Source organism: Salmo trutta, chromosome 27, assembly GCF_901001165.1.
Source record: "Salmo trutta chromosome 27, fSalTru1.1, whole genome shotgun sequence".
NCBI classification, from domain to species: domain Eukaryota; kingdom Metazoa; phylum Chordata; class Actinopteri; order Salmoniformes; family Salmonidae; genus Salmo; species Salmo trutta.
The window spans coordinates 4383590-4410874 of NC_042983.1; the positions used below are offsets into that span (position 1 = coordinate 4383590).

Genomic DNA, 27285 nt, shown 5'->3' on the forward strand with positions numbered 1-27285 from the left:
GCGGCTTTCTCGACGCAACTTTCTCGAAATGTTGTGGTGGTCGTCTTCAAAGTTCTTTTCGCAGGTAGCATAAATAAAAAGCCAGCGGTAAACTCGGTGCTCCATTGACATTTCAGAGATACCTTGTTTTTGTGGGTAATCTTCGAAAAAGTACAGGAATTTCGCATTAATATGAAAAGTGTATACTAAAGTATGAAAATACTTGGCCTACATGCCATGTCTCAAAATTGATATCTATCTTACTGATTTTTAGTTTTAGGTCCTGCAGATTCGAAAAGAAAGATGCGGAGTTCAACGTGAAAGTGAGCCTGTCAGGCATCCTTCATTCTCGCACAGGATCCAGCCTAGTTGACGCGATGCTGTGCAATATTGCCTATTTTCTCTTGCCTCCATTGATTTAGTCACCCTAATTTTGGCCACCCTACAAGGGTAGAAAGTCCAATAGCCTTTCAACGGAGTATGATAGAGACATGAGGTTTGGACTATTTGGTCATCATATGCGTTTTGATTGGACACCCTACACAGAACATTAATATATTATTTTAAGGGGAATAGTTACTGAGGACAGGGTGGTTGGAGGTGAAACAAATACAATGTTATTTCTCAGATGTAGTGGTAGACTATTGTCTGGTGTGGTGTTTTGCATGTACATAAGTATTAATTTATTGTGTTTCCTGTTTTTGTTACCTGTGTTTGTATAGGCCTACATGTTTATGGTTCTAAATGTTTGACTGCATCTCAAAGCTCAATCAAACAGTATTTACAAATAGTACAGCATTCTTGAATTTTCACAAAAATCGCAATCATTTATTTCCTTTGATCAAAACATTTTAAAACAGGAAACACAATAAATTAATACTTATGTACATGCAAAACACCACACCAGACAATAGCCTACCACTACATCTGCATGTCCGTGCTATTTATTCTATGGTGTTATTCCATAACCAGCTGCAGTGTCAACAATAAATCTCTTCATTCTCAGAGAAGGGAGAGCTGCAATCTCCTCCAACGCCACCAGAGGACTTGAGAAAGGATGAAGTGCACCTCACAAAAGTAACCTCTGGAAATCCAGCTGTATACAGTAGCCTACAACGTTCTCTTGAATGTTAGTCATATAATTCCCTACAGACAAGCTTTCTATGGAACTGATGATGAGTTCAAGTAAAAGCCCACATCTACAGATATTGACAATTATTAAGAAGGCTCCTAAACTTAATTCTGATAAGTTTTTAATGGCAGGTCTTGCTCTTACACGTCCCTATTCAGTCTACTACGCAATAGCTCCATTTATTACACGCCTACTTCGAAGAAGATACAAAACATAAAAATGATTTCAAGGTTGTCCGTTAGATGGCGAGTTGTGTATGGATGTATGTGTGTGGGCATGGAGCGTCGGTTGGGTACTGTGAATGTGCGTCTTACCGTCGTTCCACATGCAATACCCTGCCCTTACACATGCACACAGGAGGGAGACAGTTCCTGTGTGGCAGTGGACACAACGCATGGATTATGCTACACAATTAGGACCACTGAATCTGATGCTGTCACTAGCCTGTATCTGCTTTGATATGCGTTTGATTGTTTTACAAAGAAAACATGGCATTTTCTAACTAAAAAAAGAAACGTAAGTAGAAAAAATTCTACTTCAAGTTGTCGTTCAACAAGAACAGCAGCCTTGTAAAATCTAAAGATAAAAAGGAAAATACCGTCGGAGATGTAGTGTCAGAAATATTTCTCAACGAGGACCAGAAGATACTTCTACCTGGATGCGTGGACCCTCTATCAGGGGCTTCAGCGGCACGGCCCCTTTCTAATGTAGGCTAATTTATCCATGAAGAAGACAGAGTTTTCAAGGCAACATTTAAATCTACCTACGCCATGAGGACCAGAAGATACTTCTACCTGGATGCGTGGACCCTCTGTCAGGGGCTTCAGCGGGGACGGCCCCTTTCTAATGTAGGCTAATTTAAATGTATCCATGAAGAAGACGGAGCTTTCAAGGCAACATTTAAATCGGAAGACATCCGCCACCTCTGCGACTCGACCGGGGCTGCACGGACAATGTGCAGCGGATGTTTTATCATAAACAAGACGTGTGTTTACGATGATGGGACCACGGACACCGACAGATCCAGGTAAGGACTAAACTGGGGCCAGCTGTAGTAGTCTTGGCTTGGCCAACGTTGATTGGAATTGACTGAGAGCCAAACATCTGTTGGCTGGCAATGCATTGTTGTCATCAACTGCAGTCTATTCAACTTTTAATATTGTACACAGCACATTTGCCTGTGTTGATTTTTCATTGTAATATTTCTAGTGTTGATTCAGGAGTTAAAGTCACTCTGTAAAAGTGAAATTAACACTCAGTTGTGTAAAATACCGCCAGTATTGGTGTTAATAACCAAAGTTATTGTTTTACACTGTGAAGAGTAAAATAATCCCATCTAAACATCATTATCATATTTCCCAGTATGCTCTACTGCAGGTAGATCTTTGAGGATTGTTTTTAATATCTGTGTTTTTGCATGTACATTGATTGATTGATTAATAATCTTATGCTACACAAAGATTAAGAACATACATTTTACTAAACTAATCCATTCAGTTAGTTAGATTTATTGCACCTGTTAAGGAAATGGTTGTTCTGGGTTAAATGGTTTCGGTAGTGTTTCCTAACCCTGACAGTCATTCTCAATGTATGTTACGGGTGAATACAAATTCAATTTATGAATATTAGTGATGGGAAGTTTGGCTTTTTTTGCTGACTTGTCTTTTCAACTCGTTCAGTAAAAATATTTAATATTTAATATTCATTTGAATCCGTAATGTCCAGAGCACGCAGGACCCCATTCCGGCGAACGATGAACTGAAAACTCGAAAGAGTCATGATTCTACAAGCTTCCAGTTCACATGTCGTTCACCATAAGTGGGTTATTGGAGCTGTCATTTGTGACTGAGACTTGTAAAAGTGTGCTTTAAACAATGTAAATTTGTTGCTTGCTAGTCATACAAATATGATTATCGCTTGATGCATTTTAAACGTAGTCTAGTTGTGGCCAGACTAGATTGTGAACAACTCTTGGTGGAATGCATTGATTGACTGCCGTGAGGGCGATAAGCACAAAGACGTTCACGAACTGCAGCGCCCCAAACAATTTGTTTTCGAGTTCGAGTTATTGAGCAGAGACTGTGAGTGTTTTGTTCTACAAAGTTGTGTCTATCAAAACATTCAATAATCAATTAATTTCATTTATTCTTGCACCATGCGATCAATATCAAGTTCTAAACATGTATTTTTCTCACCTATGCTGTTATTGCTGCCAGCTGCATGATCTATTTTACAGTAGTTGATCTGAGCACGTCTCCGGAGCGGCTGAGCTGGAGGAGCACATATTAATCCCGCGGCCAGCAGGTCAAATAAATGTCAACATGAACGAATCACTCATAAAAATGAAGCATGACTCTCAAGTCAGTAAAAAGAGTCATTCAAAAAGAACGAATTGTTCGCAGGCTTCACATTACTATTGGCTATCCTTACTCTGGCTGGATTCCAATAGAAATTACACATCCCTTTGCAAGCCAGCATAATGTAACTTGCAAGCCTAATGTGGCCTGTAAACCAGGAGTTTCCTAACACCATTGTGTTAGGGTAAAACTAGGCCAATTTCTAAGGACTTATGATATACATAATGTATTTTCATAGAGTTAAATTTTTATTGATAACATTCGCCTAGGAACTCACTTGGTGAAAGCCACAGGCTTTAAAATAAAATAATTCAACAACCATGTCTCTGTCACTAACAGATACAGTCTTGTGTGTTAGCTCTACAATTTGCTTAAAAAGAAAAGGCACCCTGCGAAAAATGCAAATTAGGCTTTACACCATACAGTGTTAAAACAACACCCAAAACTGATTTTCTGTAACACTAATATCTTACACTGAGATAGTGTAACAGCGTCAGCACAAAGCAAAGTAAGTCCAGTTTGCTCTAAATCAAGTGTTGTGTTTTACACTGTAGTTGATATTTTAACACCAGTACAGTTGGACTCATATTTTCACTGAAATAGTGTACATTTTACACTTTCAGACTTAAATGTAGAACACTGCAACATAGTTAGATCCTTAACACTTTCAAAAGTGTTATTTTAACCCCAATACAGTGGGACTCATATGTTCACTGAAAATAGTGTACATTTGACGCTTTCAGAGTTAAATGAACAGCATTGCTTTTGCTTTGAGGCTGCTGTGCTGTGTGTTGTTACCATAATTCCAAGTATTTCTGGAGAAAACAAAAAATGTAGAGATAAGGAAGGAGAATTCAGTGTTTGGCGTTTATGGTCAATATTACTTTGATTGCATTGTCTCAGGGTTTTATTTAGTAGTGGTTTATGTATTTACTTCACTTCATTAAATCATAAAGAGCCACTGATATTGCGAAACATGAATACAATTTTAAGTTCTCATATTTTCCAGAAAATCCAGATGTGTTTATTATTCAGTGAGCTGATTATCAGTTTGCCGCTGCAGGCGGACACTCATGTTTCATGTTGTAGGTAAATATAAATCATAACAGTACGGAGCAGAATACGCATCGTCACTTCATTCAAACAAAATAGGACTGACTACATTTCCAGAGGCCTCAAAGCATAAATTATTAATAAGAATACCCAGTATTCCTCATCCTAATTGTCATCATTCCCCAAATTTCTCTTCTACCTCAGGACCATATTTTCCTCCTCCCTCCATATATTTGTATTTGCCCAATCTGCTCTAGTCTCTCTCCACCGTGTACTATATTCTCTATTATCAACTGGGTGGTTCGAGCCCTGGATGCTGATTGGCTGACAGCCGTGATTTATCAGACCATATAACACGGGTATGACAAAACATTTATTTTTACTGCTTTAATTACGTTGGTAACCAGTTTAGAGGCACCTTGGGGGTTTGTGGTATATTGCCAATATACCACAGCTAAGGGCTGTATCCAGGTAGTCCGCGTTGTGTCATGCATAAGGACAGCCCTTAGCTGTGGTATAATGGCCATATACCACACCTCCTTGGGCCTTATTGCTTAATTATCAAGAGACTCAGTTTCACAGACTGCCAGTACCAGTGACCAAATCTATTACGTGTGTGTCACTGTGTACCCATTCTCAGAGGCTACATTGCAGGAATTTCATAAGCAAGAGACATACCACATATTCACAAACACTTCGCTTCCCCTCCACTTCCATCACCTCCACTCCACTCTGGCCCACTATCATCTCCACATGCTCTCCTCTCCCTTCCCCCAGTCTGACAGAATAGCTTCTCAGGGTCTGTCCTCTGGGCTGCTAATCAAGGAAAATCCCTGTCTCTGTGTGTTTCGGGCCCACTCTCTAGCATGATGACCCCCTGAACTATACAGTCATTAGCCACTGGATAGCCCGATGTACAGAATGTACTGTATGTATGTGAGAGACGTGAGATGGTAGGTAGGGGACTTTGAGCACAGTGCATAGATTGAATATATATGCATTACATGGTGTATGCTTTTTATGCAGGATGTCCATCTTGCTGCCTGACATGGGTGAACTAATAGCATGGAGTGGAGCATTTGTCACACATGGGATCAGCAGACAATTGATTTGAGTGCCATATTGTCCACTTGAGCAAAGTGATAAGAGCAAAGAGCAAATTCTGTGGAGAGAAAACGAGAGAGAGAAAGAGCGAGTGAGTGGGGTTGTCTCGCAAATAATTGATTGCGATAGAGTCACCATGGCTGTTACAGATGAATCACCAACACCTAAGCTTCTAATTATAGATTTAACTATAGGATAGCTTGCCATAGATTGAACATGCTTGTTAGCCCAGAACATGGCTCACCAGATCAGGAATCCATCACAATCAGAGATGTGATAGACTTCAAAATCAATGCCTTGTCTTCTTATTTTCATAACCCATCATATTCCCTTGTGTTTGAGGAACAGCACATTCACACGTTGTGTTACGCAGTCTGTTATTATTACAGAACATCTGAGAGTCACTTTACTGCTTGTTGATCATCAAACACTCCACTTAGTACAGTTCATTGGCTAAAACTAAAACAGTACTTTGAACATGCACAGGGTTTCATCAAACAGTGTGTTTACAGTGAGACATAAACCATCCAGAGGGTTTATCCCAAAAAGTCTCAAGCATCAGCTGGGTATTGGAGTAATCCCGAGGAAGAAAGTCAAGGGAAGAGAGCTAACTTCAGAGGGATTGGCTTGCTTAGCAGCAGCAGCACAGATTTAAGCTAAATTACTGGAAATGCTGTGTCTGTAATAATAATGATACATATCATGCCTTCACACCTTAATATATGAATTATTCATCTCTCTCTCTCCCCCCTCCCCCTCTTTCTCTTTAATTCCCTAAATCCCTCGCCAAGAGGTGACTAAGAGCCCGCAACGTCGATCCTCGAGTTCCAATGGAGACAGGTAATGTTCCGACCTGTTTAATTCCTCTCAATGTGACACAAACTAACATAATGTATATTGGAAGCAGGTGCTTCCTCACAGGTGTGGTTCCTGAGTTAATTAAGCAATTAAAACATCCCATTATGCTTAGAGTCATGTATAAAAATACATAGTTGCCAATTATTTTGGCTACCATGGCTAGAAGAAGACTTTGAAAGAGGGGCCTCAAAGCAGCATATGGGGTTTAAAGGGTGTGTGTGTGTTTGTCTCAGTCACCAGATCTCAATCCAATTGAACAATCATGGGACATTCTGGAGTAGCACTTGAGACAGCATTTTCCACCACCATCAACAAATCTCCAAATTATGGAATTTATTGTGGAAGAATGGTGTCGCATCCTTCCAATAGAGTTCCAGACACTTGTAGAATCTATGCCAAGGTGTATTGAAGCTGTTCTGGCGGCTCAAAGCCCTATTAAGACACTTTAGTTGGTGTTTCCTTTATTTTGGCAGTTACCTGTATCTAGCCTCAGATGGACTCTCTGTATCCTCTGGAGGGTTTTCATGCATGACTTGATGTGAATCAGAGTATTAGTTTAGATAATGTTTAGCCCTCCACAATCAAATCCAATTTATTTTATTAGAATGATTAGCTTTCTATTATAAATACGTTTGTCACAGAAACCGAGACCCAGAATTCAGTAATAATGAATACATACTGTATTGTTGCTGTGCAAATGGTTCTCAGACATCAAATTCCACTTGATCAAATGTGCAGACTTTGTGGTGCAGTTATCTAATGCAGAGGGACAAAATGACCTTCTTTTAATTTGAATTTGATAAAATTGCTTAGGGTAATCTTACCATTCAATTACTGCATAAGTAAATGGATTTAGCATCGTCACTCTCCAACAGGCGTTTTTTCATTTCCCATCTAATGCCAAAAGTGTTGTAATTCTTTCCAGCACATTCTTTACTGAACAAAAATATAAACGCAACATGCAACAATTTCTAAGATTTATCTTAGTTATAGTTCATATAAGGAAATCAGTCAATGGAAATAGGCACTAATCTATGGATTTCACATAACTAGGTCGGGGATTCGATCTAACAACCTTTCGGTTACTGGCCCAACGCTCTAACCACTAGATTACCTGACTCCCCGATAAATGAAGCCGGATGTGAAGGTCCTGGGCTGGCGTGGTTACACATGGTCTGCAGTTGTAAGCACATGTGACGTACTGCCAAATTCTCTAAAACAACATTGGAGGCGGCTTATGGTAGAAAAATTAACATTCAATTCTCTGGCAACAGTTCTGGCAGACATTCCTTCAGGTCAGCATTCGAATTGCACGCTCCATCGAAACTTGAGACATCTGTGGCATTGTGTTGTGTGACAAAACTGCATATTTTAGAGTGGCATTTAATTGTCCCCAGCACAAGGTGCACCTGTATAATGATCATGTTGTTTAATTAGCTTCTTGATATGCCACACCTGTCAGGTGGACGGATTATCTTGGCAAAGGAGAAATGTTCAATAACAGGGATGTAAACAAATTCATGCACAAAATTTGAGAGATATTAGCTTTTTGTGCATATGGAACATTTCTGGGATCTTTTATTTCAGCTCATGAAACATGGGACCAACACGTTACATGTTGCGTTTATATTTTTGGTCAGTATAAATGTTTGCCCACGTAATGAAAATGTGCCCCATCCACACACACACACACACACACACACACACACACATACTCACTCTTGCATCTACCCAGATATGAACAAATCTCCTGATGAAAATGTAATTTCCTTTTCTGCTTGTTTGTCATCTCGTTCCCTTTCATTGCAATGGAAAGTTACAGAATAAGAAGAAAGAAAGTATACTGGTTGTGCATGTTGCCAACCATTGAGATATGTGACCGACAGGCCAATTCAGTCCTATGTAGCAAAATTTGAAATGAGGTTTTTTACATTGGATAAAAGTAGAGATTCAGAGCTAGAAAATGGTATATCATACACTACACTTGAGGAACAATGGGAAAGTAATGCTTTGAAAGTTGATAAACTTGTAACCTCACTTTTGAGAAAATGGCCTTTGAATGTCTTGGTACACCTACTACTGGAGAACTTTGTCTACACCCATGCAGCATCGTTCATACCCTCTTAAGCTTTAGCCCCACCCATCTCTTTAAGGATTCACATGTGAGGCTGAGGAGTAGGGTTGATCCGAGAATTCTGTCCTAACAACAGCGGTCAAGCACCCAAGCTAAATGACTGACGTTGGCTAGCTTGCTAGCTACTTCAAGATACAAATGAGAGAACAGCTCACTCTGACCATTTTACTCGCCCTAGCAGAGCTGGTTAAGCTGTTTTGTTGTTATCCATAGCGTTGGTGACTGCAGCTGTGCTGCTGGCAACAATTTAATTACGCTTTTTTGCCAACGTTTAGTGACACCGGCCATATTCAACAGTTGTTGAGCTTTGGTAAATGCGTCAGTTATTCTGCGCTCTGGCACACTCAGACAAGAGTGCTCTGAAATCGGAGTACATAGCCAGAGCAAATTGAGAAGCTACGTCTATAAACAGTTGTCGCAGTGACATCATGAACATTCTATTGAAATGGTTACTTGCATAGTGGAGTCTTTTGTTAAGACATGTAGCTAGCTAGCTAGCTATCTAAATAATGAACCATGATCCCAACTCATGATGTTAGAAACTCGTAATATCTGAAAATGTAGCTAGCTAGAATATCTTACCCGTATACATGGATGGACGCTTCTCCCTCTGTCACAAATGCCTTGGTTGCCTTCAATTTGAAGATGTAATCCATAGACAGGTGTTTTCACCATCTCCTTAGCTATCATACTCTAATTCCACTGATTTAAAAACTTGGTCCTCCTGAAAGTGGAGAGCAACACTTATGCAGTTCTACTACGTGAAATCTTAACAAAACAAAAGCTGCATTAGAAAAGATTACCTACACATGGCAGACCCATCCGAACTTTGCTATCTTTTTCTGTGGCTCAACCAACTAGGATTGTAATTTAACAAATGTATTTGTATTTACAGATGGCATACAAGTTTGTTATTAAGGCACATTAAAGTTCACATGTTCCAGAAGGCATTTCTGGCAAAAAAACGCATTTTGATAAAAACAATACGTTTATGTTCAAATGGCTCTCCTGGGAAGTAGTGACGCGCGACATACGCCTAGTTTCCTGAAACGAGTCACATAGGTCATAATTTTATGTCTGTGATGTCAACAACTCAAAAAATATCATATTCCCAATGTGAGACTATTCTAACATCCTCAGTGCTCTGTCAGGAAATCAACATGTCTGAGTGTCAGAGATCAGGTCAAAAGCCATGCAGCAATCAGAGTGCGTATTAAAAGCCAGCCAACAATCCATATTTCTTATATTTCTATATCTCTATAATCCTGTCAGGTCATCGTCCACTGAGACTCTGCAGAAGAACAACAGCAGCAACACTGGAGTTATTCTGGACATCTCAGCCCTGAAGATGGCGGAAGTGGACTCTGAGGTCCCCCCTCTACCGCCCCGCTACCGCTTCAGGGACCTGCTGCTGGGGGACCAGTCTTTTCAGAATGACGACAGGTAGCCACCACAATCAACTATGATACTTCTGGCCAGGACATAATATGGCCCTCATTAAAAAGTCCTGGAATGGCCACGGTGTGTGCATGTGTGTGTTTACATGCGACATGTGCGTGTTGCATGCGTGGGCTATGTGTGCAGTTGTTTTCTTCCTCATGTTTTTCACTTAATTGACCACATAATTGGTCCTATAATATTGACTAGGGGCTCTCCAGGTATCATAGCTGCAGAGGTATTTCATTGGTTGATTGGAAGAAAAGCTATTGGCCAAGACACCTGGAATTAAATCCCCTTAGCAAATACAGTGCCTTCAGAAATTATTCATACCCCTTGACTTATTCCACATTTTGTTGTATTATAGCCTGAATTTAAAATTGATTAAATATATTTTTTCTCACCTATCTACAAACAATACCCTAAAATGACAAAGTTAAAACATTTTGTTTGACATTTTTGCAAATTAATTGAAAATGAAGGCCACTCAGGAACTTTCAATGTAATTGGTAAGGATCTCTAGTGTATTTGGCCTAGTGTTTTTGGTTATTGTCCGGCTGAAAGGTGAATTTGTCTCCCAGTGTCTGTTGGAAAGCAGACTGAACCAGTTTTACCTTTAGGATTTTGCCTGTGCTTAGCTCTATAATGTTTATTTTGATCGTAAAGAAATCCCTCGTCCTTGCCAATGACAAGTATACCCATAATATGATGCAGCCACCACCATGCTTGAAAATATGAAGAATTGTACTCAGTGATGTGTTGGATTTGCCTCAAACATAACACTATGTATTGGACATGAAGTTAATTACATTTTTTGCAGTTTCACCTTTATGCCTTATTGCAGTGGTTCCAAAACTTGTATAGTCCCGTACCCTTTCAAACATTCAACCTATAGCTGCGTACCCCCTCTAACACTAGAGTCAGCGCACTCTCAAATGTTGTTTTTTGCCGTCATTGTAAGCCTGCGACACACACTATACGATACGTTTATTAAACATAAGAATGAGTGTGAGTTTTTGTCACAACCCGGCTCATGGAGTGACAAAGAGCTCTTATAGGACCAGGGCACAAATAATAATATAATAATAATCAATCATTTTGCTTTTTATTTAGCCATCTTAAATATAAAACCTTATGTGTTCATCAAAAATTGTGAATAACTCACCACAGGTTAATGAGAAGGGTGTGCTTGAAAGGATGCACATAACTCTGCAAATGTTGGGCTGTATTGGAGAAAGTCTCAGTCTTAAATCATTTTCCACACACAGTCTGTGCCTGTATTTAGTTTTCATGCTAGTGAGGGCTGAGAATCCACTCTCACATACTGTAGGTACATGGTGGCAAAGGGTATCAGTGTCTTAACAGCTCGATTTGCCAAAGCAGGATACTCTGAGCGCAGCCCTATCCAGAAATCTGGCAGTGGCTTCTGATTAAATTACATTTTCACAGAATTTCGATGACTTTCTCTTGTTCAGATATCGGTAAGTGGACTGGAGGCAGCACATGAAAGGGACAACGAATCCAGTTGTTTGTGTCATCCATTTCGATATAGTACCTGCGTAATTGCACACCCAGCTCACTCAGGTGCTTCGCTATACCATATTTGATATTGTCCGTAAAATTATACAATGATGGAAGGACCTGTGTGTTGTCCAAGTTAATGCAGACAGAGAAGAGCTCCAACTTCTTAATCATAGCCTCAATTTTGTCCCGCACATTGAATATAGTTGCGAAAAAACATCACCCAGATAGGCCTGTCATGTGAGAAACTCGTCATCATGCAAGGGGTCAGACAAGTGAAAATGATGGTCTGTAAAGAAAACTTTCAGCTCGTCTCTCAATTTTTAAAAACATGTCAATACTTTGCCCCTTGATAACCAACTGTTTAGAGATGAAAGCACTATGTATCTAGTCCCCCAATTTTGAAGGTGTCATAAGTATTTTGACAAATTCACCTGTAGTATTAAAGTAATCAAAATTGTAGTATTTGGCTGCATTCCTAGCATGCAATTACTACATCAAGTGACTACAAACTTCTTGGATGCTTTTGCGGTTTGTTTTGGTTGCGTTTCAGATTATGTTGTTCCCAGTAAAAATGAATGGTAAATGTATTGTGACATTTTGGAGTCACTTTTATTGTAAATATAAGTATGTTGTAAAACCATTACATGGTCGCTGCCTGTATCATTGCATAATGCAGAAAAGACGCGAGAGTTCAGGGGCCTTGCTTTAACAAAGTTAACAATTTTCACTGTAGTTTTCAAAAAGTATTTCAAGCTGTCAGGGATTCCCTTGGCAGCAAGAACCTCTCGGTGGATGCTGCAGTGTACCAGAGTAGCGTCAGGAGCAACTGCTTGCATACGCGACCACTATGTCTCCCTGTCATGGCTTTTGCGCCATCAGTGCCGATTTTGCAGGTTTTCCTACTTACAAAGCATGTAGAGGTCTGTAATTTTTATCATAGGTACACTTCAACTGTGAGAGACGGAATCTAAAACAAAAATCCAGTAAATCACATTGTATGATTTTTAAGTAATTCATTTGCATTTTATTGCATGACATACTGTAAGTATTTGATCAATTACCAACCAGTAAGAATTCCGGCTCTCAGAGACCTGTTAGTTTTTCTTTAAGAAGCCCTCCTGTTCTCCACTCATTACCTGTATTAACTGCACCTGTTTGAACTCGTTACCTGTATAAAAGACACCTGTCCACACACTCAATCAAACAGACTCCAACCTCTCCACAATGGCCAAGACCAGAGAGCTGTGTAAGGACATCAGGGATAAAATTGTAGACCTGCACAAGGCTGGAATGGGCTACAGGACAATAGGCAAGCAGCTTGGTGAGAAGGCAACAACTGTTGGCGCAATTATTAGAAAATGGAAGAAGTTCAAGATAACGGTCAATCACCCTCGGTCTGGGGCTCCATGCAAGATCTCACCTCGTGGGGCATCAATGATCATGAGGAAGGTGAGGGATCAGCCCAGAACTACATGGCAGGACCTGGTCAATGACCTGAAGTGAGCTGGGACCACAGTCTCAAAGAAAACCATTAGTTACACACTACGCCGTCATGGATTAAAATCCTGCAGCGCACGCAAGGTCCCCCTGCTCAAGCCAGCGCATGTTCAGGCCCGTCTGAAGTTTGCCAATGACCATCTGGATGATCCAGAGGAGGAATGCGTGAAGGTCATGTAAAAACTCTGAGAATAGAATTTGAAAGCAGTGTTCTATCATCAATATCAGCAGCTGCCTGTTGCCTGAGGAGTTCTGACTTATCAAGATTGGACAAACCTTTTCCGGAGTGCCCCCAGCCGATTGTGGTTTTTGTTCGTTTATTTGTTTGTAACTTATTTTGTACATAATGTTGCCACTACCGTCTCTTATGACCGAAAATAACTTCTAGACATTAGGACTGCGATTACTCACTACGGACTAGCAGAATCCTTTTTTTCCTTTCATGACTCTGACGAGCCCGACGTGAAGGATATACTGCGATCTGCGTGAAGAGGAGGCGGAGAAAGAAGGTTGGGCTGCCTTCTGAGAATTCGTAGGCGATCGAATAAACCCCCACTTACCTCCATTCTGCTAGCAAACGTACAATCTTTGGAGAATAAAACCGACGAGTTACGCGGAAGATTAAACTATCAACGGGACATTAAAAACTGTAACATCTTAGGCTTCACGGAGTCGTGGCTGAACAACGACAATATCAACATACAGCTGGCTGGTTATACAATGTATCGGCAGGATAGAACAGCGGCGTCTGGTAAGACAAGGGGCGGTGGTGTATGTATTTTTGTAAACAACAGCTGGTGCATGATATCTAAGGAAGTCTCGAGCTTTGCTCGCCTGAGGTAGAGTATCTCATGATAAGGTGTAGACCACACTACCTACCAAGAGAATTTTCATCTGTATTCTTTGTAGCTGTTTACATACCACCATAGTCAGAGGCTGGCACTAAGACAACATTGAATGAGTTGTTTTCCGCCATAAGAAAACAAGAAAACGGTCACCCAGAGGTGGCGCTCCAATTAGCCGGGGACTTTAATCCAGGGAAACTTAAATCCGTTTTACCAAATTTCTATCAACATGTTAAATGTGCAACCAGAGGAAAAAGAACTCTGGACCACCTATACGCCACACACAGAGACACACACAAAGCTCTCCCTCGCTCTCCATTTGGCAAATCTGACCATAATTCTATCCTCCTGATTCTTGCTTACAACCAATAATTATAGCAGGAAGCACCAGTGACTAGATCAATAAAAAAGTGGTCAGAGGAAGCAGATGCTAAGCTACAGGACTGTTTTGCTAGCACAGACTGGAATATGTTCCGGGATTCCTCCGATGGCATTGAGGAGTACACCACAGTCATTGGCTTCATCAATAAGTGCATCGATGACGTCGTCCCCATAGTCCCCACATTATAGGCAGCATCCACACTGAGCTAAAGGCTAGAGCTGCCGCTTTCAAGGAGCGGGACTCTAACCCGGAAGCTTGTAAGAAGTCCCGCTATGCCCTCCGACGAACCATCAAACAGGCAAAGCGTCAATACAGGACTAAGATCAAATCGTACTACAATGGCTCTGACGCTCGTCGGATGTGGCAGGGCTTGCAAGCCATTACAGACTACAACGGGAATCACAGCCGAGAACTGCCCAGTGACACTAGACTACCAGACGAGCTAAACTACTTCTATGCTCACTTTGAGGCAAATAACACTGAAACATGTATGAGCACCAGCTGTCCGGAAGACTGTGATCACGCTCTCCGCAGCCGATAAGACCTTTTAACTGGTCAACATTCACAAGGCCGCAGGGCCAGATGGATTACCAGGACGTGTACTGCGGTCATGCGCTGACCAACTGGCAAGGGTCTTCACTGACATTTTCAACCTCTCCATGTCTGAGTCTGTAATATCAACATGTTTTAAGCAGACCACCATAGTGCCTGTGCCCAAGAACACTAAGGTAACCTGCCAAAATGACTACCGACCCGTAGCACTCACGTCTGTAGCCATGAAGTGCTTTGAAAGGCTGGTCATGGCTCACATCAACTCCATCAACCCTAGACCCACTTCAATTTGCATACCGCCCCAAAAGATCCACAGATGATGCTGTCTCTATTGCACTCCACACTGCCCTTTCCCACCTGGACAAAAGGAACACATATGATAATGCTATTCATTGACTACAGCTCAGCTTTTAACACCATAGTGCCCTCAAAGAATATCAATAAGCTAAGGACCCCGGGACTAAACACCTCCCTCTGCAACTGGATCCTGGACTTCCTGACGGGCTGCCCCCAGGTGGTAAGGGTAGGTAACAACACATCCGCCACGCTGATCCACAACACAGGGGCCCTTCAGTGGTGCGTGCTCAGCCCCCTCCTCTACTCCCTGTTCACTCATGACTGCACGGCCAGGCACGACTCCAACACCATCAATACATTTCCTGATGACACTACAGTGGTAAGCCTGATCAACGGCGACACATCCTATAGGGAGACCTGGCCATGTGGTGCCAAGACAACAACCTCTCTCTCAACGTGATCAAGACAAACGAGATGATTGTGGACTACAGGAAAAAGAGATCCGAGCACGCCCCCAATCTCATCGACGGGGCTGCAGTGGAGCAGGTTGAGAGCTTCAAGTTCCTTGGTGACCACATCACCAACAAACTAACATGTTCCAAGCACACCAAGACAGTCGTGAAGAGGGCATGACAAAACCTATTCCCCCTCAGGAGACTGAAAAGATTTGACAAAGGTTCTCAGATCCTCAAAAGGTTCTACAGCTGCACTATCGAGAGCATCCTGACTGGTTGCATCACTGCCTAGGACAGGCAACTGCTCTGCCTCCGACTGCAAGGCACTACAGAGGGTAGTGTGAATGGCCCAGTACATCACTGGGGCCAAGCTTCCTGCCATCCAGGACCTCTATACCAGGTGGTGTCAGAGGAAGGCCCTAAAAATTGTCAAAGACTCCAGCCACCCTAATCATAGACTGTTCTCTCTGCTACCGCACAGCAAGCGGTAACGGAGCTTCTATAGAGCTTCTACTCCCAAGCCATAAGACTCCTGAACATTTATTCAAATGGCTACCCAGACTATTTGCATTGACCCCCCCCTCTACACCACTGCCACTCGCTGATGTCATCTATGCATAGTCACTTTAATTAACTATACCTACATGCACATACTATCTCAACTAACCAGTGCCCCCGCACATTGACTCTGTATCTGTAACCCCCTGTATATAGTCTCGCTATTGTTATTTTCCTGCTGCTCTTTAATTTCTTGTTACTTTTATCTCTTATTCTTATCTGTATTTTTTAAACTGCATTTTTGGTTAGGGGCTCGTAAGTAAGCATTTCACTGTAAGGTGAACACCTGTTGTTTTCGACGCATGTGGTCATACTAGGTAAGTCTTTACTAGGTAAAGCCCCGCCTTATCTCAGCTCACTGGTCACCATAGCAGCACCCACATGTAGCACGCGCTCCAGCAGGTATATTTCACTGGTCACCCCCAAAGCCAATTCCTCCTTTGGCCGCCTTTCCTTCCAGTTCTCTGCTGCCAATGACTGGAACGAATTGCAAAAATCACTGAAGCTAGAGACTCATATCTCCTTCACTAACTTTAAGCATCAGCTATCAGAGCAGCTTACAGATCATTGCACCTGTACATAGACCATCCAACTACCTCATCCCCATATTGTTATTTATTTATTTTTTGCTCCTTTGCACCCCAGTATCTCTACTTGCACATTCATCTTCTGCACATCTATCACTCCAGTGTTTAATTGCTAAGTTGTAATTATTTCGCCACTATGGCCTATTTATTGACTTACCTCCCTAATCTTACCTCATTTGCACGCACTGTATATTGACTTTTCTATTGTGTTATTGACTGTACATTTGTTTATTCCATGTGTAACTCTGTGTTGTTGTTTGTGTCGCACTGCTTTGCTTTATCTTGGCCAGGTCGCAGTTGTAAATGAGAACTTTTTCTCAACTAGCCTACCTGGTTAAATAAAGGTGAAATAAAAAAATAAATGTGACTAATAAAATTTGATTTGATTTTTGATTTGATTTGGAAGTTTGCATTTGACAGAGACATCACAGACCAACGGAGCACACTGTTCTTTGTGTATTCCTGGTTCAAAAAGTAAATTCCAGTAGCACAAATGTCTCACCCAGAAGTCGATAACCATCTGTAGATCTCTTCTGAACATGTCCAATATTGCTATGGCCTAGTGGCTTGTAGATCAACTGCATGTCTTTTTATTGATGGAGAAAGAGTGAAATCCCTTTCTGCTTCTGCCTGAAATGTCAAGGTAAAGTGGCTTTTGTGAGAGTCAATGTGACGACTATCATTTATCTCTGTCACGTTGCACTCTCTTTCTCTCCATTTTTCTCTCTTTCTCTCTCATTTCTCTCTGTCACATTGCTCTCTCTCTCACATTGCTCTCTCTCTCTTTCTCTTTGTCTCTCCATCTCCATCTTCCTCTCTATCCTTCTTTCTCTCTCTCTCTCTCTCTCTCTCTCTCTCTCTCTCTCTCTCTCTCTCTCTCAATCTTTCTCACTCTCTCTCTCTCTCTCAGCCTTCCAGCAGGATATTGCTGTCAGTATGTTTTATATCAGAGTTGTGAAGCTGATGCCTGTTCTCATTCTAAATATTGTAGTATTTTTCCAGTTGAAATTGGACAGTATGTTTTCTCTCGGGACACTGATTTTCTCAGTATTTCCTTTACATACTGAGAGAAGATGCACACAATGTGTTTTCTCTCTGCGGTGGTCCTTCGTTTTATAAGCGGTGGACCGAAGCCGAAAAACATGAAGTTGATCGATCGCCGTCGAGGGAGGAGCTGAGGTTTTGTATTTCACAGTAAAACATTCTTTTGATGACTATTGAATTTTTTGGCACCTTCTTTTCTTGCAAATTTTTTTTCATTAAAAAGTATATTTCAGCACTGTCTGCTCAGGCAAATTTGTCAAACTGCATAACTTGGAACCAATCGAACTCCCGTATATACCCTTCGTGATGAAGGCAGCCAATGACCTGCTTCTATCTAAGTAAACACAGCCTCGCATAAAAATTTGAGCTGCTGTCTGTGGGTGATGAAGACTGTAATAAGATATATATTTTTTTCGAGTGGACTTGAAATGCAGCATGAAACGAGAATTGTCTTGATCACATGAAAAGGTAACTTAGCAAATTTATTGAAAGCTAGCCAATGTTATAGTTTGACTAGCCTAGCCAGCTACTATACATTTGCCTGCTCAGGAAGCTAGCTAGTGTTTCATTAGCTATCTCTCTGTCTCTGAATTACATTTTTTAACCATGTTTTGGCATAGTTATACACTGAGTGTACAAACATTATGAATATATATTGAGTTGCAGCCCCTTTTGCCATCAGAACAGCCTCAATTCGTCGGGGCATGGAGTCTACAAGGTGTCAAAAGCATTCCACAGGGATGCTGGCCCAGGTTGGCTCCAATGCTTCCCACAGTTGTGTCAAGTTTGCTGGATGTCATTTGGGTGATGGTGTAAAGACCATCCAAAGGAGTAGACCAAAGTGCAGCGTGGTGAGTGTTCATCTTCATTTATTATAAACCAGAACACTTTAAACAAAATCATAAACAAATGACAAACGACCGTCACGTCTTGCAGGCTACAACGAGCAGTACAAAAATAAGATCCCACAACTACAGGTGGGGAAAGGCTGCCTAAGTATGATTCCTAATCAGAGACAACGATAGACAGCTGCCTCTGATTAGGAACCATACTCGGCTCAACACAAAGAAATAGACACCATAGAATGCCCACCCCACACCCTGACCTAACCACATAGAGAAGCAAACCGTCTCTCTCAGGTCAGGGCGTGACAGATGGACCATTCTTGATGGGAAACTGTTGAGCGTGAAAAACCCAGCAGCGTTGCAGTTCTTGACACTCAAACTGGTGCACCTGGCACCTACTACCATGCCCCGTTCAAAGGCACTTAAATCATTTGTCTTACCCATTCACCCTCTGAATTGCACAGATACACAATCCATGTCTCAATTATTGTCAAGGCTTAAAAATTATTATTTAACCTGTTACCTTCCCTTCATCTACACTGGTTGAAGTGGATTTAACAAGTGGCATCAATAAGGGATCATAGCTTGGATTCACCTGATTCACCTAAAAATTGTCAAAGACTCCAGCCACCCAAGTCATAGACTGTTCTCTCTGCCTCCACACGGTATAGTCTGGAGATTGTGCCTTTCAGATAAGGGTTAAGCTCTAAGCACCTCTCGACTGGACACTTAGGAGGCTTGAGTGGAAATGTAGGGACATGTTTTTTGGCAAAGCTGTGAGTTTGCAGGTATCTAAAAAGTGGGTATTGGGAATATTATGTTCAACTCTCAGAGTATCAACTGAGACAAATGTGTTATCAACAAATATGTCACAAAAAAACACCAGACCGTTCCTATGCCAGAACTGGAATGCCATGTCAATCTGTGACACTGGGAAGAGATGATTAGATCAAATCAAATTTCAAATCAAATTGTATTAGTCACATGCGCTGAATACAACAGTGACGTAAATGAAATGCTTACTTACGAGTCCCTAACCAACAGTTATGGGCCTCTGTACGCCTATGTAGATATCCCATTCAAAATCAGCAGTTTCCAGCTACAATAGTAATTTACAACATTAGCAATGTCTACACTGTATTTCAGAAAAATGCATGTTATTTTAATGGACAAAAAATGTGCTTTTCTTTCAAAAACAAGGACATTTCTAAGTGACCCCAAACTTTTGAACGACTATTAGCCCCTACCCGGTCACTACCATTTTTGGGGTACTTCCCCTAGACCAAAATGCTACTACGCGTCATCGCATTTGCCTCGCTGCTAGCTTGCCGCCTTGTCCTCTTTCACTGGAAGTCTGCAAAGCCGCCCTCCTTTATGCAGTGGGTTAAGGAAGTGATGTCATCTCTGCCTCTGGAGAAGGTTAGGTATACTGTGCATGGGTCCCGACAGAAGTTTGACTTAACCTGGTCCCCATTAATACAGTACGTGGAGAGCCTGTCTTTTACCAAGTGTAACTTGCATAGTTTGGTAAGCAGTCATGTCTGTTCTAGTGGCTGTTTATGCTGATAATACTTTTATTTAACTTTTTTCTCCATTGTTTTTGTTTCTATTACTGTTTGTTTTTGTTTTTCTTTCATATTAAACTTACTATTATAGATGCCTTGGAGGGAGGGAGGGAGGGAGGGAGGGAGGGAGGGAGAATGAGGGGTTGGGGTTGTACTGTTTTTGTTGTTATATCTGAAAATCTAGAAATACATTAAAAACCATTTTTTTAAATAAAGCAAATGCGATGCTTCGGCCCACCGCCTATTATCTGCAGAATGTTGATTCTAAGCACATAGAGATTGCTTTACAAAAATATTGTGCAAATCAGCAGATTTGTTGATATGTTTCATCTCACTGCACTGTGAATATCATATAACATGTTTGCCTATTCATATGTAACAGCATATATCTTTAAAACCACAATAACATGAAGACCAATGCCCACCAATGCATACATCTTCATGTATATTTTCACTTGAGTATTTCAGAAAGGTCATTGTGGAGCTATTCACCGTCTCATTGTTGAGGATAATCGTACCTGGTTGCTGGGCTACCGTGTTTTGCTGGCCTTTTAGACACTATAATTCACTATAATCCCTCCAGAGGAGGGAGATAAATCTCTCTATGTCTGTTCTCTCATGGCTGTGGTGGGATTTATGTGAAAAGCATCTTCACGCACTTGCTGGTTTTAGCAGATTGTGTCTTAAGAACATTAGCCAAAATGGAAACAACTGCAATTAGCTTATCCCTAGCGTGATTGGTTGTTTCTGAGCTCCAGAGCATAGACCTAGTGTAAACTGAAAGAAGAACTCATTTGGTTTTGCTACGCTCTATGAGTTCAGAAAGTATTCATACCCCTTGACTTGTTCCGCATGTTGTTGTGTTGCAGCCTGAATAATAAATGTATTCCATAATGACGAAGTGAAAACATGTTTTTAGAAAGTCGGAAGTTTACATACACTTAGGTTGGAGTCATTAAAACTCATTTTTCAACCACTCCACAAATTTCTTGTTAACAAACTATAGTTTTGGCAAGTCAGTTAGGACATCTACTTTGTGCATGACACAGATCATTTTTCCAACAATTGTTTACAGACAGATTATTTCACTTATAATTCACTGTATCACAATTCCAGTGGGTCAGAATTATACATACACTATGTTGACTGTGCCTTTAAACAGCTTGGAAATTTCCAGAAATGACTTTAGAAGCTTCTGATAGGCTAATTGACATCATTTGAGTCAATTGGAGGTGTACCTATGGATGTATTTCAAGGCCTACCTTCAAACTCAGTGCCTCTTTGCTTGACATCATGGGAAAATCAAAAGAAATCAGCCAAGACCTCAGAAAAACAATGGTAGACCCCCACAAGTCTGGTTCATCCTTGGGAGCAATTTCCAAATGCCTGAAGGTACCACGTTCATCTGTACAAACAATAGTACGCAAGTATAAACACCATGGGACCACACAGCCATCATACCGCTCAGGAAGGAGACGCGTTCTGTCTCCTACAGATGAATGTACTTTGGTGCGAAAAGTGCAAATGAATCCCAGAACAACAGCAAAGGACGTTGTGAAGATGCTGGAGGAAACAGGTACAAAAGTATCTATATCCACGGTAAAACGAGTCCTATATCCACAGAACCTGAAAGGCCGCTCAGCTTTTTGGAGAAATGTCCTCTGGTCTGATGAAATAAAAATAGAACTGTTTGGCCATAATGACCATCGTTATGTTTGGAGGAAAAAGGGGGAGGCTTGCAAGCCGAAGAACACCATCCCAACCGTGGAACACGGGGGTGGCAGCATCACGTTGTGGGGGTGCTTTGCTACAGGAGGGACTTGTGCACTTCACAAAATAGATGGCATTGTGAAAATTATGTGAATATATTGAAGCAACATCTCAAGACATCAGTCAGGAAGTTAAAGCTTGGTCTCAAATGGGTCTTCCAAATGGACAATGACCCCAAGCATACTTCCAAAGTTGTGGCAAAATGGCTTAAGGACAACAAAGTCAAGGTATTGGAGTGGCCATCACAAAGCCCTGGCCTCAATCTTATAGAACATTTGTGGGCAGAACTGAAAAAGCATATGTGAGAGAGGAGGCCTTCAAACCTGACTCAGTTACAACAGCTCTGTCAGGCGGAATGGGCCAAAATTCACCCAACTTATTGTGGGAAGCTTGTGGAAGGCTACCCGAAACGTTTGACCCAAGTTAAACAATTTAAAGGCAATGCTACCAAATACTAATTGAGTGTATGTAAACTTCTGACCCACTGGGAATGTGATGAAAGAAATAAAAGCTGAAAGAAATAATTTTCTCTACTATTATTCTGACATTTCACATTCTTAAAATAAAGTGGTGATCCTAACTGACCTGACATGGAATTTTTACTAGGATTAAATGTCAGGAATTGTCCTGACCATAGAGTGCTCTTATTTTCTATGGTAGATTAGGTCAGGGTGTGACTGTTTTTTTTTAATCTAGTTTATTTTTTCTATGTTTGGGTTTTTGTATGATTCCCAATTAGAGGGAGCTGGTCATCGTTGTCTCTAATTGGGGATCATATTTAAGTAGTTGTTTTTCTCACTTGTATTTGTGGGAGATTATTTTTGAGTTAGTGCATGTTGCACCTCTGTCGTCACGGTTTGTGTTTTTGTTTATGGTTTATTGTTTGTCTTGCAAAGTTTCACATTCTAATAAAAGATGTGGAACGATACTCACGCTGCGCCTTGGTCCGTTCCTACACACATGCGTGACAGAATCTCCCAGCACCAAAGGACCAAGCAGCGTGCCCAGGAGGAGCAGGGACCCTGGGCCCGGGAGAAAAGGGAGTGGAGGACATCCTGGACCTGGGAGGAGGTAATGGCAGGGGACAAGACCCTGCCATGGAAGCAGGCGGAGACAGCGAGAGAGGAACGGCGACGATACAAGGAATTAGCACGGCAACGACAGAAGCCCAAGAGGCAGCTCCAAAAAAATGGAAGGGGGGGGGCACACGGGGAGATTGGCGGAGTAAGGTTTTAGACCTGAGCCAACTCCCCGTGCTAACCGTGGGGAGCTTGTGACCAGTCAGGCACCGTGTTATGCGATAATGCGCACCGTATCTCCAGTGCGCATTCACAGCCCGGTGCGCTCATTGTCGGCTCCCCGCACTTGCCGGGCTAAAGTGAGCATTCAGCCAGGACGGGTTGTGCCGGCTCAGCGCTCCTGGTCTCCGGTGCGTCTCCTCGGCCCAGGATATCCTGCACCGGCTCTACGCACTGTGTCGCCAGTGCGCCTTCACAGCCCAGTGCGTCCTGTGCCAGCGCCCCGCACTTGCCAGGCTAAAGTGAGCATTCAGCCAGGACAGGTTGTGCCAGCTCTACGCTACGGACCTCCAGTGCGTCTCCTCGGTCCAGTATATCCTGCACTGGTTCTACGCACCAGGTCTCCAGTGTGCCTCCACAGCCCAGTACGTTCTGTGCCTCCTCCTCGCACTCTCCCTGAAGTGCGTGTCCTCAGTCAGGTACCTCCTGTGCCTGCTCCTCGCACTCGCCCTGAAGTGCGTGTCACCAGTCCGGCGCTACCTGTTCCAGCTCCACGCCCCAGGCCTCCAGTGCGCCTTCCCAGTCCAGAGCTTCCGGCGACAGTTCCCAGTCCAGAGCTTCCGGCGACAGTTCCCAATCCGCAGCCTCCTGAGACGGCCCACAGTCCGGAGCCTCCTGAGACGGCCCACGGTCCGGAGCCTCCTGAGACGGCCCACTGTCCGGAACCTTCTGAGACGGTCGGCGGCCCGGAGCCTCCAGCGATGCTGGCGGATTCGCAGGATGAGAGGGTTCTTCGTCCTGCACCAGAGCCGCCACCAACACTAGACACCCCCCCCAACCCTCCCTTTTGGTTTCAGGTTTTGCGGCCGGTGTCCGCACCTTTGGGGGGGTACTGTCACATCCTGACCATAGAGTGCTCTTATTTTCTATGGTAGAGTAGGTCAGGGTGTGACTGGGGGGTTTTATCTAGTTTCTTTTTTCTATGTTGGGGTTTTTGTATGATTCCCAATTAGAGGCAGCTGGTCATCGTTGTCTCTAATTGGGGATCATATTTAAGTAGTTGTTTTTCCCACTTGTATTTGTGGGAGATTATTTTTGAGTTAGTGCATGTTGCACCTCTGTCGTCACGGTTTGTGTTTTTGTTTATGGTTTATTGTTTGTCTTGCAAAGTTTCACATTCTAATAAAAGATGTGGAACGATACTCACGCTGCGCCTTGGTCCGTTCCTACACATATGCATGACAGGCTAAGGTGTATTTAAACTACCGACTTCAACTGTAAGTTTTCATACCCCAGAATCAATACATGTTAGAATCACCTTTGGCAGCGATTACAGCTGTGAGTGTTTCTGGGTAAGTCTCTAAGGGTGTTTTCACATATAGTCCTCTTTAAAGTGAAAAAAAACTAAACTCAGTTCTCTTTGTATTCACACTGCCCTTGCCTTTGAATGAGGACTAAACTCTTTTGCCAGTTTCGTTACCTATTTTGTGGACTGAGTCCTCTTTGCATTCACTTTGATTTGTTTAGAAAGGAACCAAGATATTTTTCCAACATACACACTGGGTTTTTACAAAGTGCAGGACAAGCCATTCAATCAGAATGTGTTATCAGACAGCTTGATATACCTACTTACATTTTGGAAGCTAATAGATGTAATTTAGGTAAATATGAGACATAATAATAACATACAGAATATACTATTAACATGTACATTTGATTGGTAACAGAATAAATAGCAATATAAAAACTGCAGAATAAATAATGCTGTATTTGAAAATTGTACACACAAGGTAGGCAGGCACCTGACCCTTTAAGAGCTGGAATCGATTTTGTACGCTATGTTGTGATTTGTACCAAATATATTGTCTTCTCACATTATTCGAACCCCACAATCAATAAACAGCTTATATAGCTCTCTCCACACATTTTGGAATTTCTGTGCATCCTTGACAATCGCTAATCAATATCCAAAAACAGCCCCCTGCAAATCTGCACATCATCATCTTCTCTCTTTTGTGGCAACAATGTGAGGGTTTATGGCAGGGGAAACGGTGTTGCAGTAGTCTAGTGTGTGGTGCAGGAATAATGACAAGAGTACCTGGGGAGCTTTGCATTCACATTGTATTAAAAAAGGGAACCAGACCGCGGAATTCAAGCGAACCGACCTCAGACCACCTCTCGAGATGGTCTCAGTTCGGTTCACTTCGGGGGCTCTTTTGAGGGGCCTGAATTCCTTTTGAGTGTTCACGCTGCACAGAAAATTAAGCGAACCACACTGAGTTCGCAAAAATTATCTGAAAGGGACCAAGTTTGAAATCACCTAAAGAGCTTTGCACACCAGCTTTGCAATATTTACACATGATTATTTTCTACATTTTTCAAGCTCTGTCAAATTGGTTGTTGATCATTGTTAGCCAACCATTTTCAGGTATTGCCATAGATTTTTAAGCAGATATAAGTCAAAACGTTAACTCAGCCACTCAGGAACATTCACTGTCTTCTTGGTAAGCAATTACAGTGTATATTTGGTCATGTGTTTTAGGTTATTGTCCTGCTGAAAGGTGATTTAATCTCCCAGTATCTGGTGGAAAGAAGACTGAACCAGGTTTTCTTCTAGAATGTTGCCTGTGCTTAGCTCCGTTCCATTTTTTTTTTATCCTGAAAAACTCCCAAGTCCTTAACAATTACAAGTGTACCCATAACAGCCACCACTATGCTTGAAAATATGGAGAGTGGTACTCAGTAATGTGCTGTATTGGATTTGCCACAAACATAACACTTTGTATTCAGGACAAAAAAGTTAATTGCTTTGCCACATTATTTGCAGTATTACTTTACTGCCTTGTTGCAAACAGGATGCATGTTTTAGAATATTTTTATTCTGTACAGGCTTCCTTCTTTTCACTCTGTCAAAAGGTTAGTATTTTGGAGTAACTACAATGTTGTTGATCCTTCCTCAGTTTTATTCCATCACAGCCATTATCTTTGTAGTGACTTGGTGTATTTATACACCATCCAAAGTGTTATTAATAACTTCACCATGCTCAAAGGGATATTCAATGTCTGCTTTTTAAATGTATTTAGTTTTGAAGTGCTGTGATTACCGAGCCGACGTGTCTGTGATTTGTTGAGGGGGACATCTCCAAAACCACCAGCTCCCCAATGTACCTGCCTGGTAGCGGTCTGATCTGTTTGTGTTGTAGTCAATTCCTCGAAGGTTGGTTGTCATGCAATTCAGTCTGACCTTGTTATAGTAAGGCACGGATGATAGGATGACCCCCAGACTCCCATGCAACACCGTCCCCAGCTTGCTCGCGCTCTCTCTCTCTCTCTCTCTCTCTCTCTCTCTCTCTCTCTCTCTCTCTCTCTCCCTCCCTCCCACCTTCTTTATCTCTCTCTCTCTTTCTTCCCCCACTCTAACTGGCAGTTTTTAGAAAATAGCTATATTTATTATTATTACTAGCATGCAGGCTAGTGGATGGGATTGTAGGGGTAGTTGTGCGGTCCAACAGGCTCTGTCAGTGCTTTCTCCCTCCCTCCACCATGTGTCTGTCTGAGTAGTAGGTAAAGTGAGGCTAGTGGGCTCTGTCAGTGCTGTCATTCTCCCAGGCTGGCTGCTGCTCCTGGCTGGTGTTGCTGGCAAGCTAGCATTGGTGTCCTTCTCAGAGGGGATCCCCTCACTGGCTGTCATTATCTCCAGGGCTGGGGGGTGCAGGGGGGGGGACAATTACTGCTGAAGAGGAACAGGCACACCAGGGGCACGCATATGATGGGGGATGGGAGTGTGTTTGTGTGGAGGTGTGTGTGTGTATACACACGTGTATGATTGACAGGGGGATGGGAGAAAGGAGGGCCGGCAGAGCAGAGGAGGAGGAGGAGGAGGGGTTGTTAAATGCTCATTTCAGAAATAGAAAACAGAAGTCAGATTCTCTATGTAGCTCGGCTTTTATGTGCGCCCACCTCTTGATTGAAACCCAAACGAGCAGCGGGGTAATGTTTGTGAAAATTGGTTCTATCTACGCTACCGTTCAAAAGTTTGAGGTCACTTAGAAATGTCCTTGTTTTTCAAAGA

The 27285-nt window shown here is 42.1% G+C and overlaps 1 protein-coding gene across 5 annotated transcripts in view; it reads left to right on the forward strand.

Annotated features, from left to right (window-relative positions):
* Positions 1-1844: 1844 nt before the first annotated feature.
* The window catches only part of kcnt1b (potassium sodium-activated channel subfamily T member 1b), a 117771-nt gene continuing 92330 nt past the window's right edge, over positions 1845-27285 (forward strand). For all 5 annotated transcript variants that reach the window (XM_029716376.1, XM_029716378.1, XM_029716379.1 and 2 more), the window contains exons 1-3: positions 1845-2138; positions 6417-6465; positions 9890-10060. In XM_029716376.1, coding sequence (XP_029572236.1) covers positions 2108-2138; positions 6417-6465; positions 9890-10060 — 251 coding nt within the window. In that variant the 5' untranslated portion in view covers positions 1845-2107. The remainder of the gene's footprint in view (positions 2139-6416; positions 6466-9889; positions 10061-27285) is intronic.